The sequence below is a fragment of the Astatotilapia calliptera genome, chromosome 23, assembly GCF_964374335.1.
Source record: "Astatotilapia calliptera chromosome 23, fAstCal68.1, whole genome shotgun sequence".
Classification (NCBI taxonomy): domain Eukaryota; kingdom Metazoa; phylum Chordata; class Actinopteri; order Cichliformes; family Cichlidae; genus Astatotilapia; species Astatotilapia calliptera.
In genome coordinates, this window is record NC_137443.1 from 9254329 (window position 1) to 9272161 (window position 17833).

The 17833-nt window shown below is 39.8% G+C and overlaps 1 protein-coding gene across 3 annotated transcripts; it reads right to left on the reverse strand.

Moving 5' to 3' along the window:
• Positions 1-1241: 1241 nt before the first annotated feature.
• On the reverse strand, positions 1242-17579 carry nek1 (NIMA-related kinase 1). 3 transcript variants are annotated; one of them, XM_026158861.2, is made up of 36 exons: positions 17475-17579; positions 16961-17109; positions 16772-16868; positions 16555-16652; positions 16368-16451; positions 16203-16270; positions 15696-15782; positions 14840-14894; positions 14349-14549; positions 14185-14257; positions 13920-14038; positions 13624-13689; positions 13243-13302; positions 13116-13163; positions 12544-12624; positions 12268-12449; positions 12061-12180; positions 11875-11977; positions 11452-11538; positions 10906-10989; positions 10722-10799; positions 9898-9993; positions 9595-9795; positions 9448-9501; positions 9108-9348; positions 7695-7820; positions 7369-7545; positions 6688-6861; positions 6482-6587; positions 6256-6332; positions 5950-6161; positions 5262-5419; positions 4638-4993; positions 4273-4406; positions 3105-3237; positions 1242-2038 (listed from the first exon to the last, which is right to left on the reverse strand). In XM_026158861.2, exons 2-36 carry the CDS (start codon positions 17075-17077, stop codon positions 2025-2027), a joined length of 4167 nt encoding a protein of 1388 aa, XP_026014646.2. In that variant the 5' UTR covers positions 17078-17109; positions 17475-17579; the 3' UTR covers positions 1242-2024. The 3 variants fall into 3 exon arrangements, with proteins under 3 accessions (XP_026014646.2, XP_026014648.2, XP_080154102.1); XM_026158863.2 differs by lacking the exon at positions 11452-11538; XM_080297976.1 differs by lacking the exon at positions 9595-9795.
• Between the last annotated feature and the right edge of the window lie 254 nt (positions 17580-17833).

Below are 17833 nucleotides of genomic sequence, written 5' to 3' on the forward strand. Positions count from 1 at the left end.
GGCTGACTTTTACTTCAATACTAGTGGCACTAATCAAAATATAATTCATTGCTTTGTCCTGACGAGTTCAAACCTAAGATATGTTAACTACAGACAAATAAAATCAGAGGGACCTAGAACTACTGGGGAAATCGTATGAGACCATTTTTTTCTTAATGAAAGGATGGCACTGTAGGTCAGCTACTCAAGTATACTCCAACCCATACTGTAGGACACATACCGAAGTCTCCTGTCATGGTAAATGAGATGTGGTCTTAGAACACTGCCTCGTGTTATATTATTCCACAGGGATCACGACTTCAAATAAATCTTGCTAGCTGACGGGAAGTGTTAGTTGTCCGTTGAAACAGGTTGTAGCTGAAAATAGCCTCGTGTCCTCACCAGTGGCACAGTCATCCAATAACCTGTGAAAAATAGAATGATTCTCTTTCCACAACCACATTTCTAATCTAAAGATGGTTTTAGGAAAAAATAAAGACACATTAAATTTAAAAAAATAATGTAAAATGTTGGGGGCTGTGAGTTACTTGTTGTACACCGATTTGTTTAAAACCTAAATGTACTACGTCTCACAAAACATCCATGTACTGCACTGAAGAGAAACTAACTTAAATGAAGCCAGGGCCAGGCTGTACTTTCATATAATACCAATCTGTACCAGGAGATGGTGCAGTGAGTCAGTCATTCTTATTAACAACTGTAACCTGGCAAAAGGCAAAGGCCTACCTGCACAACATAATTACAAAAACTGCCTTCAGGAATATTTTGAAAGCTTTTTACAGCAGTTTGAATTAATTAAAACTACCAAAAAAATATAAAGAAACAAAAGCTATGATGTTACATCCAAGATGAGTATTTTGTAGCAGAGATAACAACTGAAGTTAAAATGAGGTCATGTAACATTTTATAACCATAATTAGCCAACTTAGTTTGTGGAAAGCATGAATTAAAAGTTGTCTTTTGGGGTAGCAATAGATAATTTCTAACAAAGAATCTAATCTATGTTGGTTGGGTGGAACCTTTTGCTAAAATGCTGCCACCTTGTGGTCAAAGATGTCACCAAATTTCGAAGAAGTCGTTTTTACCAGATTTCAAAAAAATTATGTGTTAATTTGTTTGTTTAAAACAACCTAACTCAACCTTTAAAATAAAAAAATAAATTGTAAGGCAGTTAAATCACAAGCCTTGATGTCTGCTGTCTAAACCCTTCTTTGTGAGAAGAAATAGAATAACTCTTCAACTTCTTTAAAAAAGGTTTTTATTTCATATAAAGTTCTGCAGTATTTAAATTTAGAAACAAAAATGATTTACTGTTAGCGTCGATATGACAAGTTATATCATCAGTACAACTCTGTCCTGCTCCACTCGTCACACCAACCACAGTCTTGCTACAGTTCCTTGGCAACATATACAACAGTCTCACTCACAAAAATGTTTAACTTTGCTTAATTTAATCCAAGCAGTACGAAACATGGAAAATGCCTTAGATATTATTTAACTTCTTATTTGGTGACAACAATCACAAGAAAAAGAGGCTGAACTGGTTTTGAATAAAATCCTCACCAGTTCTGAAGCTGTGGTTGAGGATGGGACAGAAAGAGAGCACCTGAGAGGACCAGATCTTCACCCACCAAAGAGTCCAACTGAACCAACAACAATGTTAAACACAACAAAGTCTATGCTTTTAATCGTGACAACCCATGTGCGTCTTTCACTCACAGATGTGGACGAAACATTTACTTGATTTTGCAGTAAACTTTGGTTAACAACAACACATGTCTTTTTCCATAATGCACTTTTGAAAGAACACTGGTTAGAAAAGAGTGTCAGGTGCTGATAGTCAAAGTATGAAGTACAGTCTTGAGTGTATTAGTTATACATCATGCAAGTGTGCCTGAAACACTGTTAGATGTGAGGCTGGGACACTTCATGCATAGATCCTTCTGCCGATCGTGTGTGTCACAGGAAGACATCAGATTGCTAGCAGATTGTCAAAGCTGCCAGCAGCTCCATTGCACGAAACATTACTCATCGTTATCTAAAAGAAAGACAACAAAGAAAATCACGACAATTCAACAAAGCAGTTGGACCATTACTCCTAAAAGTAAACAACAGAGGAGGCGAGAGACAATGACAGCATTGTTATAATGAACAACAGAACCAAACATTTAACCTCACCAGGTCACTGGCAGCCATCTGCCAATCTGTACTGGTCTCATATTTGGATCTGTTGCAGCTCATCAGTTTATCTACTGTCTAAAACAAGCTTATCAAGCTTCTCTCTTTTTAAACTGTTTTTAATATGCTGCCCCTCCCAAAGTTTTAAACGCAGTATGAGATGACAATAGTAAGAATATTTGCCCTTTTTGGCAAGAAGAAGAGCCAAAGGGAGGGGGAAAAAAAAGAAGAACTTGAGATTTTGGCACAATTAATAGACTATGCTGCCTTACAACAGTTTGCTCTCTGATTGCTGCTTCAAAAATATATAATTATATCCACCACTGCGTGGATGTAAGCCATAAGATAACAGATCTTGAGACGAGCCCTCAGGGGAGATATCTGACATTTGCATCATCCATCTCTACTTCAGAAGACAGTAAAAATAGAAAACGAACAAACTATCAAACAAAGATGTTCAATTAGAAAATATATCTGAAGCCTGCTCCCATCCTGAGGGATTAACTGCTTTCTATTTCTGCTGTGGCCCCCCAAGTCCGACGACACGCTGAGCACAGAGCACGACAAAGAAAACAGAGTTAAGGGTGTCTTTCACATCTGCTCAGTCTCTTCACGACTTGGTGAAGAGACTGAGCAACAACGTGAGAAAAGAGGACAGAATTTTGACACGGTGCTGATGCTGTCGCTGACGAGAACAATGACAAGAAACCTGCTCGGATGTTTGTGGCTCAGAAGGAAAACGGTGTGAAAATTAAAAATTATATGAAAGAAAAAATAAATAAATAAAATGAACCAGGTCCAAGTGAAAAACTAATTTGAACTCTTTTATTGTGTGTCATGTAATAACATTAAAGAATATCATTTTAAATGTTATTTATTTAAATCAGAGACACTGAAAATGATAATATGATAAAACTGTCACTCACCTTCTTGATAAGCGCCATCTGCCATCACTAGATGAAGGATGTTGGGATACAGATGCTGGTGCTCAGTTCCCAGAATGCTTAGGACCAAACTGGAGCCCAGGTCAATATTCTCATCCTCATCTTCATGTATGGCCTTGAGCATCAAAACAACAACAAGTCTCTTCTATCAGTCGTTTGATGTAACGCTTAAAAGGACAGCACAGATGTATATGTTTTACATATGACTGCATTATTTTGGAGAATCAGTTAATGCAGAGAGACACTGAACCACCACCCTTGACTGCAGTCCAATCCACCAATACGACACCAATGGTTCCTCCAGTGGATGCTGGGCCCATGCGGATCACTTGGGCTGAACCTTATCCCATAGAGTCTGAGATTCCCCTTGGCTGGCTCCAGGGTGGGGCCTCAAAGCCCCTGATTTAGATGAGGTTTCTTGAATCGTGTCGTTTCTGAATATTACTTATTGTGGCCATACATTTTTCCAATTTTTCCTTTGGAGACACTACCAGCTATGTTCTATAGTCATATTATTGGGGCAAATTTCTCCCAACAACAAAGCTCCTTGGATCACTCAGGCACGCAAAATGTGAACGTGACAATTCATGGAGGGAGACTATGTCTGGTCTTTCACTTGGATGCAGGAAAAGTAGAGCCAAAATGAGTCTGCTGCAAAGGTTTGAGCATCTCGCTCCTCTTAGGTGAGGTGTTTTTCACACCGGGAGACCTTGGGCAGACCAGGACATGCTAGAGAATATGTAATATACGCACCTCCCCCAACTCCCCACAAAAGTAGCTGCTTAGTCGGCTGTCCACACTGGAGAAGATGCACTTTGTCATGAACATAATCTTCAAATCTTGCTCTAAGTGGTTTCACTCACAAGCTATTTTCCTTCTAAAGAACTACACATGCCAGCAGCATCACTATGCAAAAGATACAAACCTTAATGACATCCCCTATAAGCTGAGCTGCAGTATTAAAGCAGACATCTCTACAGCTGAAATGTCCAAAACTGGGCACCTCATGCTAAAAACACTCCAGATATAGCACAGCGGTCCAGAGGAAAAAAAAAAATGTAAATTTGATTTTGACTTGTATTGTCACTTTAACTGTGAAGTTATACGAACAAACTCCAGATTTCAAAGAGAAATAATGAATATTTCATACCTTAATCTTATTGTAGGCCTCAATGAACTTCTCAAAACCCATCTGCTGCTCCAGGTTGAACCGAAGCTCTTCCAGACGGCTGAAGATGCTGTCATGATGCTCCATCTCTCCGCCCTGCTCTTCTCCGCTGCCATCTGTTGTGGAGCAGAACCAATCACTTCACATAAAAATCTCAAACTTTTGGTCTCGAAAACTATGAAGGTGCTGAAGGAATATAAATATAATCTTTAATTAATATTCTAAGGTCTTAAGCAGTTTCAAACATAAAACAAGCTAAATGTAAAAACTAGAGTTAGGTAATGTTTTAAAGCAACCTGAGTAAAATAGACCGAAACGTCTGAGTCTCTGTGATGTTCTGTCCTTACCCGAATGCCATTCTTCATTGAGCTGCCTGTTATTACTGTGGTTCTCCTCTCCCACACCATTGGTAAGCAATTCCCCTGCCTCCTCATCAGCAGGACTTCCATTTGAGCATTCCTCCTCCTCTTCTTCCTCCTCATCGCCTTCATCATCTTCCTCTTCTTCATCCTCATCTTCATCCTCATCATCGTCTACCGCCATCTGATTGTTGTCCTGATCGATTTCAGCTGCGATCCTGTTGAAAAGCTCCTGGTCTCTGCTCTCAGGGGGGTTTCCATTAAAGTCGCCAGCTCCAACCTCCTCTTGCAGCAGTCTCTCCATGGATGCCCTGATGTCACGCAGATCTTCATCTTCATAAGCACTAAGAAACAGAACAAGGTTTCTTAGAAAACAATAGTTTTCTCTCTAATATTGTAGGGTCATTACCTTAAATATAAAGCTGCTTGCAATAGTTGTCATTGCAACAACTACCTGTCTTTATATAGTTTACAGATGCAGGTTGTTGTTATTTCTGATTACGCCTATGGAAAAATTAGAACCTAACTTTGTCTTAAAAATACTACTCATAATCATGAACAGCTGGGCCAGAAAATGTCTTAGGATGTTTTTAGATTTCGTGCTTTTCTTACTCCTCTGTCTCAGACTGGTCATCATCTTTTCCTGCCTCATCCAGGTCCTCAATTTCCAGGTTGTTGTCTGGAGCAACGTTAGCCTCGCCAGTCACTGTAACGTCCTGCTGAGAGCTGAAGAGTCGACTCAGGTCTGGTAGAGAGCATGTCCGCAGCATCTGCGGGCACAAACCAAACACAGTGACAGAATATTCTGAGTGTTTGACTAACACAACTGCAAGTGGAATTCATATGACACAATAAACAAGGGCTTAATATGCAAAGAAGGGGCCAGAATAGGACATGACTCTGTGACAAGATCCTATTCTACGTAGCCATTTTTATATGCATATTAAAAATGTTGAGCTCTGCAGATCTCATTGTCCCTGATGAAGGTCGTGAAAGATAATGGTTGATGGATGCTCGTCCTGTAATATAAGACTCAGCGGAGGTTCAGACTGGGAGATTAATGGATTCATTTCAGCCTTCTCATTAATAAAGAAGACTGAAATCCTACCCAAAATACTGCACAAGCCTCTACATCACACCAGGGAGAAGAGATAAATGTCCTGAAACACCTGATCACTCTTACAGCTAACAATGTCCTGGGTTTAATACTTAAGATAATTAACTTTGGAGCTTCCCTTTATTATGTAACACAATGTCCGTGCACACACACAAAAAAGTGTTATATTCTGCTAGTAATCACCTTGGGGTTGTTGGCATCAAACATGCCTGTAGAAAGACCAATGAGGAGTGCATTCTGGTGTTTGGAGCGTAGAGGTGAGACAGAGCGTGAGCGAGAGGCCAGAGAGGAGGATGATTCATCCATGGAGGACTGGGCTGAGAGGATAGCGAGGGCGGCAGTGCGTCGGTGGGCCGGGGAACACAGTTTCATAAATAGGGGCTCCTCATGCTGAGCTAAACCAGTAGAGAGGAAAAATGGGGGCATGTTTAATTAAGATAATACTTACCCTGAAAAAAGTAATCTTGGCTCACTACACATTGATCTCACCTGATGGCTCAGGAGCTTTGTCTGCACTCTGCTCAGCCTCTTTGTTGCCTGTTGGTCTTATATCGCCCTCTGCTGGCCTGTAGAAGAAATCCAGCTTAGCTTCACAGACATGCATGTTGCCTTTGTGCATTTATTTATTTAAAGAAGTTTTAAATCATAATAACAAAAAGCTCAATTTTCATTTTGGTATGAAAAATGCAAATTTTGGATTTCATTTAACACTCACATTTGCTGTTGGCCTTCCTGCTCCCAAGCCTGCTGCACACTGTTTGGAGGATGTGAGGCCTGTTTAGGGGTTTCCTCTAAAAACACCGACTCCAAGTCTGCTGGATCTAAAGGAATTTAAGCATCACTGGACTTAGCTGGGGAAAAACAACAAAAAAATTTTTTTAAAATAAACAGCAAAAGACTGGATCAATATCAGGTACTAACCCTGAGTCTCAGTAATGCTGGTTGGCAGTGTTGGGCTCTCTATTGCAGCAGCCATGGAGATTTCTTGATGTGAGGCCACATCTGTAGCTGTAGGACTCTCAGCCACTACAGGGGGTAACACTTCTTTAGGCATCTTCACAATGCCAGCTTCTGCTGTCATCTGGTTTAATTTAACTGAAAGAAACCAAGAGACAATAATAATAGTACATGACAAGCGCATATTATTTAAAGCAGGACCAAATAAGAAAAATGTAAACATTAAAGGATTCTTCATCTCTCCATGTGTTGAAGTAAATCCAGACATGCTCTTGCAGTACTTTTCTACCTTAACTCACTATTTATGTAGTTTCTCATAAATAAATAAATAAATAAATCTGCAACTTTGGGACAAATACAGGGAAATATTCTCTAAATTTCACATCAAAACTATTCCTGCAGTACCAAGCAAAGTTTTTGGCCTAATTTAGTCAAATTGTTAGAAATATTAAAAAAAACAAAAAAATGCCTTTTAATAGTGAAACATGACCTGTTGCTGTTCCTGTGACCACATTAACTCCGAGTCAGGAGAGAAAAAAAATCCCAAAGACAAGACATGAGCCCAGAAGCTAACTGAATTTGTTTCATGTTGACACACATAAAAAAAAAATCATCATGAGGTGAGAAACTGTAAGTAAGACTAACCAGGACTAGAAGACTCGTCCTCACATATGGTGAGAGTCTCCAGTGGCTGGGTGAGTGGCTGAAGTTCTGCCTCCTTAAGTACCTTCAGCACCTGAGAGTCTGGACTTGCTCCCCACATCTTCCTGGGAGCATCTTCCTGTAGCACAGCCATCTGTATAACTTCGCCCGCTGTTTGCTCTGAGACAAAAAAATAAAAACAAAACAACAAACAAACAAACAAACAAACCAAAAACAGAAATAGAAAGAGACAGAGAGAGAGGTAATACTCAGAGAGCAGTTATATGGAAAGCTGTGTGCTTGTTCTGACTCAGCGGGAAAGGACTTACCAATGGTCATGAGGGATGTATCCTCTAGAGTTTGCTGAGCTGCAGAAAGGACAAGTGGAACTCCTGCCTCCCACTTCTTCCTGTCACCACCAGAGGACGGCCTACCATCTGGAGATGCTGAAGTGGCTAATGAGATAACAGAAGGGGAAATTTGGCAAACCTGCCCTTTAGTAGAGAAACCAACAGATCCTGAATAGAAATCAACTGAAGAATTATAATGTCAAAACAAATATATTTCAATTGATCCGTTTCGATACAAGGCACTTATTTGCAGAAATAAACTATATGAAAAACACAACATGATGATAATGGGAAATGTAGCAAGGAGCATAATCTCAAACAAACAAAAGATGAGATTAAAGCAAATCAAAGGTTAGGAGGTTACAGGTGTGATTTTATTGGTAGGCCCCTCAAACAGTAAAGTTTAGCAATGACTTAAACGGAGCAGCAGTTTTAGCTGACATCAAGTGTTCAAGACATTTGCTCTAGAACTGAGGAGCTGAAACACTGAAAGCTGCATTTGTTATTTTGTTGTGATTCCAGTAATAGAGAGTAAACCTGGTCCTAATTGCCTTAAAAGTCTGGATGTTTCATGAAGTATGAATAAATGTGAAATCTAAGTAGGTCCATTTGGTGCTTTGTAAAGCAGTACAAGGATTTTAAAGTAATCCAATTTTTTTAGTGTTAGCATGTTGCATGAGCTGCAGCTGTCTCATTGAATTTTTGACTTATGAAGTCATTGTTATAGTAATCTAACCTGCTTTAGACAGAAATCCTTTATTTTGATTTTAAATGTGGTTGTAGGCCAACTGTAACTTGCGTAATGCTTCTGTCAAAATTTAGGTCACAGTCTGTTTATGCCACGATTTCTAGCTTGACATCATGGTTTCAGACAGGTGTTAACTTTTATTCATACAGGCTAAAAAGGCCAATTTCATTTGTTTTATTTGGTTAAAATTTAAAAGATGAAATGATAAACACACTCACTAAATAGCAAAGACGACAGATGGTGGTCAGATGTCCACCATATTTTCAACTATGTGCATTTACTGCTTTTTTTTTTTTAAGAAGACTGAGCCTTTAATGAAGCTTTAGAGTTTGTATATGTGTATTAAACGTTTGTGGGTAAAGAGTTTTATAAACTTTCTTTTTGGGAGGAAAACAAACCTTTTTTGGCTGTCAATCACATTTGACTGGTGATTCTATACATGCAGTTTTTAAGCTTTGGCTCAGTTACCCTATGTCCAAATCGGGGCTTTCAAAAAACTGCCCAGTCGTTTTATGAAGTTCGCTGCAAGTTGTGAGACTTCTCTCTGTTTGTCAGGGCATGGCACACCACAAAAAAAAACAAAACAAAACAAAACATAACATACTGTAATCCTCTTAATCCATCTCTAGTTAGACTCAACTCACTGTTTGCTGTGGCACACGTTTCCTCTAAAGTTTGCTGAGCCACGGGAAGTACAGGTAGCTCTGCTGCTTCCCACTTCTTCCGGTCTTCATTGGAAGAGGGGCGCTTGTCTGTATCAGACTGGTTTTGGGTTGGAGCAGGACTTGATTCTGCTGGGGCCGAAGGAGACTCCTCCACCTCCTCCACTGGGCTTTGAGCTTTAAGGTTCTGGTTAAGTCTGCGCAGAATCTGCTTCTTCTCACTCTGTTACACAGAAGTGATTGCATAACAGTATTTTTTTTTTCATTAGAATGAATGGCGTTGTTATTTGATTTCATAAATTTTAACAGCTAATCACCTCACCTGGATCATGGTTGCAGACTCTGGTTCAGGCAAGCTCTCCTTTAGTGGCGTCATCTGTAAAAAAAAGCCAAATTCATGTAGCTACTAACTAAATAAATATCCCAAAGTACTGTGAGAGATAGTGTTATACATCAATTATATACTGACTGCTCCAACGTTCTTTAGGGCAGCAGTCATGGATATAGCTGGGGTGGAGGGTTTGGGTGTAGGCAGGGCTGGAGTTTTGGCAGCTGGTTCTGGCTGAGAGGGGCCTGGCTGTGGAAGAGGACTATCAGAGGTAGACGATACTGCTTCTGAGGCCACTATATTTGCTCCCGCCATGCCACCTTTGACCCCTCGTGCTGCAAGCTTCCATAACAGTCAATATGCAAAGTTAGCTTATACTTTAACTAATGCACCAGTAAGGTCACACTAAGACAAGACCGGGATGAACCAAAAACAAATGCTTACATGGTCCTCCCATGCCCTTTTTTCTCTCTCATATGCTTCTCTCCTCTTCTTCTCTAGCTGCTCTTTCAGAAGAGCTGCACGGGCATTAGCTTGTGCCTGCAAAACAGAACAAAACAATGACACGCTTTGATAAATGTTACACATTATTTCTGTCTATTATTATTTTTTATTATATTAACCTCTCTTCTCCCTTTTTTCTCCAGTTTCAATTGGCTGGGAAGGCTAAACTGCATGCACACTAATCGAGAGGGTCATCTCTCCTCCACCAGTACAGACCTTTGTCTTTTGCAGTTTTGTTTATTATAAGTTGACTTGGGAATTACCGATGGTCCCGTTTTCATATTTTGCTTGAAGTAGTTTTGTTTCTAAACATTAGTCCAGGAGAAAACATTGATACCGGTGACCCACTGGGTGGTTGTTTCGAGGTTTAGGCTTAGTCACCATTTTTGCTTAATAAAGCATGTTTTGATCTGTGGAAGTTTTGTGAAATCTCACGTGTTTGGTTACTCTGAGCCGTGGATTTTAGGGGCTGTAGCAATGATCAAAATATGATTACTAAAAATAGGGCTGTACAAAATCCAATGTCTTCTCTGATGACAGTGTTTTTTTTATATTTTCTGGTGCCGTTTCAGGACAAAATGACAGCCATGACTTTTTAAGCCTCTTTACAGCAACAAGTTACAGGCAAAGCAGAAAAGGAAGAGGATTACATCATCTTCCTCTTGCTGTCATTTTAATCATTGTTGACGTCTCTGCAAATAAAGTTATCAAATAAACATCGGATATTGGAAAATGCAATTGTTTTTTGCTTCTTCTAGACTCACTTTTAAAGCCTCTATCTTCTTTCTCCTGAGCTCGGCCTCCTCACTGGACTCCTGGCTATCAGAACCATCGCTATCATACTGAAATACACAGGAAGCAACATCAACACCCAGGAGACAAAAATGTCAGAAAAAATTGAAAACCACCTTCATTATTGGCACCCTGTGAAGAGGTGGAATAATGTACCTTCTCTCCTCTGAGTCGAGCTTTGATCTGCTGGCGCTCATTGAAGTTCTGCAAGCGGATCTGTCTGAGCCTTGCCAAGTACTCCTGACAACAAATACAGAAATGTTACATACTGAATGAACACACACAAAGCAGAGAGTACAGTACTGATATTAGCAGACATACAAAAAACAAAACATGCTTTGTTGGGACTTGTACATAAAAAAAATGTTATACACAAAGGCATCAGCTATTTAGATAAAATAACAAAAAACAAAACAAAAGACAACACAAATTTACAATCAGCAATGAAGATGTATTCAATTCAGAGCAAAACATTTATGACCAAACTCAAAACTCGGGTGGTTATTTGAAATGAGACAGCAGCCATAACTGGGATAATGGAACACCACACATTGCACAAGGAGTGGCAATGAGTTTGAGCTGCTGGGTTGAACTGTGGGCGGGTCAAAGGGAGCTTTGTGCAGACGTGTGAAACGTGCCAAGCCAGACGTGCTGTGAGTAAGGTGAAGTGTGAGGCTGGGCGTTCAGGCCTTTGCCTCCTACCTCCTCCTCTTTGTTGGGTTTAGACCTCCTGCACCGAACACCACCAGCCCGGCCTCCATAGATTGCTGCCAGGTTTTGCCGAGTACCCTGTTTACCATTTAATTTAACCACACTTTAGGACACGGGCCCTAACAGCTAGCTGCCACAAGATTATGTGTAAGACAAAAATAATAGAAAAGGATAAAAACATTCGCAGGCAGTCGTTTGATTCTCAGTGTGATTTGCAGTCACAGGTCTATAATTGATTCAATCTTGAGACCAGAAATAGATCTTAATTAAGCTGTTAGATTGAAAACGTTTCTTACTAAATATCAATATCAGTTTTTATTTCTGTTCATATAAATTTCACCAGTATAGTAACAGGTTATCATGCAGTATTTTCATGATGGGGGCTATATACTTATTAGTAGTTATAATATGTACCAGCTGTCCTTCAGCACGGGCTTTGTTGAGCATAGCTTCCCTCCTCCGCTGCAAAAACTCCTCAACTTGAAAGGCTCGCCCAACTGCCATTTGACCGCGCTGCCTGTGAAAAGAACACAGTAATAAATATTCGTACTCAACTTTTACACCGTTGAGAACAACAACACAGCTATGTGACTAGCTGACCTGCTAATATGGGCTTGTTTGGAAACATGCTGCAGCCTGTGGAGTTCTCTCTTGATTACGTCAGGGTCTAGTCGTCGAGCAGGGCCGTTAGGAAGCACTGTGCCTGCAGCAGCTGGTACACTAGTCAGTACATAAATAGGCAATGTCATTACAAATACTACTTAACACACATAAACAGCCAAAAATAAATAAATAAAATAACCTTACCGAATGGGACTGCAAGGTCCAGCTGAGGAGCTCTCCCTGCTGACATCTTTAGGCGTCGGTCTAGCCATTTGGTCGAGGATTGCATGGTAGTGTTCATAAGAGCTTTTACCACGGAGAGGAGCTAGAGTAGAACCCTGAACAGCAGCAACATGTGCACCTCTCTTTCCACCTCCTACAAAACACTGAGTACGGAGAACAAAACAATGTCGCAACCCTTGCTGAGGGCATCCTGACATAACTCTTTATATGACAAAAACAAAAAAATATATACATTACCTTTCTCTCTGGGCTGCTACCTCCACTAGAACTCAAGACATGCTTCCAGCCTTGTTCTCTCGCTTGGTTTATTCGATTGATCTGTAAGAGATCAAAGGTTCAGATTTAGGTTTAGCTGTACAGAGTGTGTGAACTACAAATGCACTGTGGAGCTCAGATCAATCACCTAGCAGAAGATAAAGAAAATATCCAGACTAAATCCCCCCTCTACTGCTGCCACTGACCTGCAGGCTGTGCTTTGACAACTCATGTTTTAGTTTATCATTTCCTTCATATAAAAATGTTGCCAACATTTAGGAAGCTTAAAACTATAGTACACAAAAAGTTAGGGTCATGGTGGCCATAGCCATAAATTTCTATACATTCAGTGTTCTCAAACTGTGTTCTAGGCCATGGGACGAATATAGAGTGAAACTGAAATGAATTAATACTTTTTGTAAGAATTTTACTTGATTAAAATTTATATTTAATACTTTTTTTTAAAACTTTGTCCTAAAAAGGATCCCCTTTCCTTCACTAATGAAATAAAAAATAAATAAAAACCACACACCCAAGCTCAGTTAATCACCCACCTTTTCCTTTTCATACCTCTTCATCTGCTCCGCTTTCAACATGAACATCTGAAAGAAAGAAAGACTTTAGTTCGAAAGGTATAAAAACTTTTTGCATGGAGATGTAGAAACTAAACAGTATGCTCACCTGCTCTCTCTGTTTCCTTTCTTTCTCGATCATCTCCATCCTCTTCTTTCTGATGCCATCCTATAGAATGAGACAAAACCATTCAAACCCCAAAATAGACATCTTAAAGAAACCCGCCTCAAGGGAAAGAGCCAGCAGGACTGCTCTGTCAGAGGTCAGGTGGGCGAGGAGGAAAAGTTTGGTTAAAAGAGAAAGCTATATCAGGCAGAGCACTCCAAATGGGCCGGGAGCGGACAACAGGTGAAGATGGGGAGCAAGCGCAATGAGAGGGAGCAAAATTGAAAATGCTAATAAGAAGGGACCTTCACGTGTCAGTGAATGGCGAGAAAAAAAAAAAAAAGGGAGCCTATTAGAGAATACAATATGGCGCTCTCAGTGTACCTCGTGTTTTTTCCTCTCTTCTTCCACTTGACTCACTCTTCTCTGGGGGGTTGCTGGGAGAAGGGCCTGAGCAACATATGACACTGGGCTTCAGAGGTAGCCAACATAACATGATGTACCAATACACACTTACTCACACATACACACAAATGGAAGAAGCATTGACAACAAATACAGCATCTGGCATACGAAGGCAAACCCCCCCCAAAAAAAACCCAAAAAACCCAAAACAAAACAAACGTCATGACTAAAGATCGGTCATACCAGCTTGTCATCAACAATAACAGCCTACTAACCGGTTTGTGTTTTCCAGCTGGTTTCTTGTCTGCAGGCTTTCTGGCTCCATCTGGGACCTTCCTCACAGTTAAAGGCACCCCGTATTTGGCGGCTGGTTTTGTAATCTTCTGGGCTGAGGCTGATATTGTGAGATATCCAGAAGTAATTTAGAAGAAAAACTCAAAAACTAACAAAATTTGTATTTTAGCTGATTAGTTCTAGAACCTACAAACAAGCTGTAGAAGACAGACCCCTTGTAGTCTTCTTCATGACGAGTTTGCTCACCTGATGGCACCTGTGCCACACCTGATTTAGGCTGCTTGTGAAGAAAAGTATGGCGAAATTCCTGAGCAATGATCTGAAATGAGTAAGAAATTTAATGAGCAAGCTACTTTTTGCAAAAAACAAAAAAAACCCCCAAAGAATTAACAATCAGCTGCAGAGTCTACCTGTGGTGTGAGAAACTTCTCAATCCTGCAGGAGAGGAAAGGTTTGTCCAGTATGCTGTTGACTGAGGGTCGCTCTCGAGGGTCGCGTTTAAACAGCTGTGCAAGGAGGGATCGCAGTTCTTGGGAGTAGTGACAAGACACAGGAGGGTACGACCCGCGAATTATCTTAAGAACCAAGTTCTTCATGTTGCCAGCCTCAAACTGAGAATAAACAAATGCAAAGGCTCACACAGCTGTAACCACTGCATAGAAATTACTGAAGACAATTGAACTACATAGGGATTCTTAATGTGGGGACTGTACTGTATTACAGATTTAATTAGGAATTAATATACTGGAAATTAATTTCAGTGTATTATCTAACTACAGTTATACATATAGAATATACAGGGAAGAGATCAAAATTAGTATGTGAGAGAACAGTAAATGCTGCATAAAACACCTTAAAATACTGTATAATAATAATTAAACAGCTCACACAGAATACTTACTGCATGCTTAAGAGTGCACATTTCATACAGAACACACCCTAGGGCCCAAATATCACTGCAGCAGGAAGGAAAAGCAAGGAAAATGAGAGGCGAGAACATACAAATGGGTGGGCAGGGATAAGTTCTGGGTTAAGTTTATTATTCATTCAATAAGGCAGCGGTCCCCAACCTTTTTTGCGCCACGGACCAGTTTATGCCGGACAATAATTTTCATGGACCGGCCTTTAAGGTGTCGCGGATAAATACAACAAAATAAAACTAGTACCGGTAGCAAAAAAAAGAAAATTTATTCATAACACACGTGAAAAGACCCAGGAAAACCGAGTAAACGATAAAAATGATAACAAAAATAACGCTGAAAACCGATAAAAACCTTGAAAACTATACATTTCACGCCTGAGCCTCAACTCTCGAGGCCCGGTACCAAACGACTCATGGACCGGTACCGGTCCGAGGCCCGGGGGTTGGGGACCGCTGCAATAAGGTATCAACAGTCAAGTGTATGCCCTTTACTTTCCTTTTATAAACTGAGATGAAAACAAGACTTTATTGACAAGAAAACTCTAGATCATTTAGACTGGGCTAAATTGACTTCACTCATTGTAACTAAAGTGGGTTAAATTGCATGTACACTTAAAATAGTTAAGGAGAAAAATCAATACCAGCTTCCTGCTGTAGATGTAAGCGAGCAAGTTTACTCAATAAAAAGGCGAGGTGATCTCCTTACATTACACTGTAGCCACCGCCTAATCCTGCAGATTTAAGATTCAGTGGGGAGACACCTTGTCCCATTGATTACTATTGAATTTGCTTGACAACTAGACACCAATGTACGATATTCCAGAAGTCCAAGTACCTTTTGTTATTGTATGGTTTATTTTCACAGATCTCTGGTGACAGGTAATATGGTGTTCCTATGCATGTTCTTGCCAGTTCTACAGTGCTGAAAAACAGAAAAATAGCACATTTTAATATTAAAGCTTCAATATTTCAAATAAGCACTGTCTAATGTGCAAAAATACAAACAATGACATAAATCAAAACAAAAACAGCTGTAAAAAAGGGAAAAAATCAACATCAATAATAAATGCACCTAAGAACCTCAGAATATAATGTATAAATACATAAAACACGTAATACATTATAAGATCAGACATATTTGATTTAACCAAAAGATATTTCTGTGTAAGAACAGTTAAAAAGTGTACAAATAACAAACTTCAACAAAATAAACTATAATATTTTTTAAATATAGTAAAACAGAATGTCTTATTACCAGAAATGCAAAGTGTTCTTCAACTTTTAGTCTGGAATCTATTCTTAATGAAAAACTGCAGGGCTAATTAGACAACAGTGTGCATACCTGTTCAGCACCCTTGCAATTCCAAAGTCTCCAAGCTGAACTGTTCCATCTTTTGTCAAAAAGATGTTCTACACAAGCATTATGAGAATACATGTAAATAATCCAATACATGCAAACAAACAACTTATCACTTAAAGGGAATCTTGTGATTTATGAAAAAAATACCTGTGATTTTATGTCTCTGTGGAGAATTTTTCGATCGTGTACATGCTTGAGCGCTAGGCAGATCTGCACAAACCAATCTAGGATCTCAAAAAGGGAGACTACAGTAAACCATATGTATTGTGATCAGTTTAACCAAATATCTGTATACTGTTTGCACAGTGACTGCCTCGAGTAGTTGCTGGCTTACTTGCGCTTCTGAGAACAGTACCCCTTTCTGAGAGTTGATCTTTTTGAATAGGTCTCCACCCTCGCAGTAGTCCATCACAATATACAGGCAGCCACCCTCTGGGAAAAACATACAAATAAAATTAAAAAAAACTTATAGTATGTAGTTATCACACAGTGCACATTTGATCATATTTTCTTCACATAAACAAGATGAGCTATTTGAATGGCATTAATACCTTCAAAAGATTCCTTATACTGGACGATGTTTGGATGACTCATGTTGGCAAGAACAGCAACTTCCTTCCGAGATTCCTGCCTCTCTTTGCTGGACATCTGTCAAAGTAATGAAGAGGAGGGTAACGAGATGAAGCGCACGCTGAAAAGAACATGCCAAGCTTGTGTAAAAAATATGCACAGAAGCTTACTCCAGATATGCCAATCTCCTTGATGACATATTGGTGTCCATGATCTTTGGATTTGACCAGGATAGCCTTTCCAAATGAACCTTCCCCAATTTTCTTCACCTTTTCGTACTTGTCCATGTTATTGGAATGACTGGCTCCACATGCTGGATCTACAAAGACATCAAGAACATGCTAATGCTATTGCTCGGTGTAACTAGGCTTTAATCGAGGGTTCCGTGACAGAAGCTTTATAAACGGCAAACATTTGGTAGTCTTAATAATGACAATTGTGCGTCGTCCTGGAAATGTAATGTTAGCTCCATTGTGGACCGCTGTCAGACAGAAAGAGACGGACTGTGATGCTGAGATGCAAGACACAACACAGCTGGTAGCAAAACAGCTAGCGTTCCCGTTACTTAGAAGCTAGAAGAAGATGGGAGCTTCATAAAATATTTACCTTGTGAATGTACAAAACTCTAACTGATATAATATCACCGGCTCACTGTGTATCCGTATACGTTTTTGTGTGCCTTACCATTAGTCTTTTCTCGCTGCCTTTCTCATACAGGTTTGGGTACTTGATACTGTCCTCGCACTCTCTATCTAACTACGGCTACATTTTTTGTACGTTTTCATTGGTCAGATGTACCAAGACCGAACATTAATTGGTGGACACGACTGTCCATCATCTTTTATTGTGGATGACGCTTACCAGTCTCCGCCCCCAATGACACCGTTGCTGTGGACATTTTCCATAGCAACCGCAAACCAACTGAGAAGCATGGAGAACGTGTAATGTTTGGCGATTAATTTAGTTAAAATGTATTTATTTTTTAGTTACTTCATCTAGTATTTTTGTATTATGTATCTAAACCACAGAGCTTCGCTAAATTT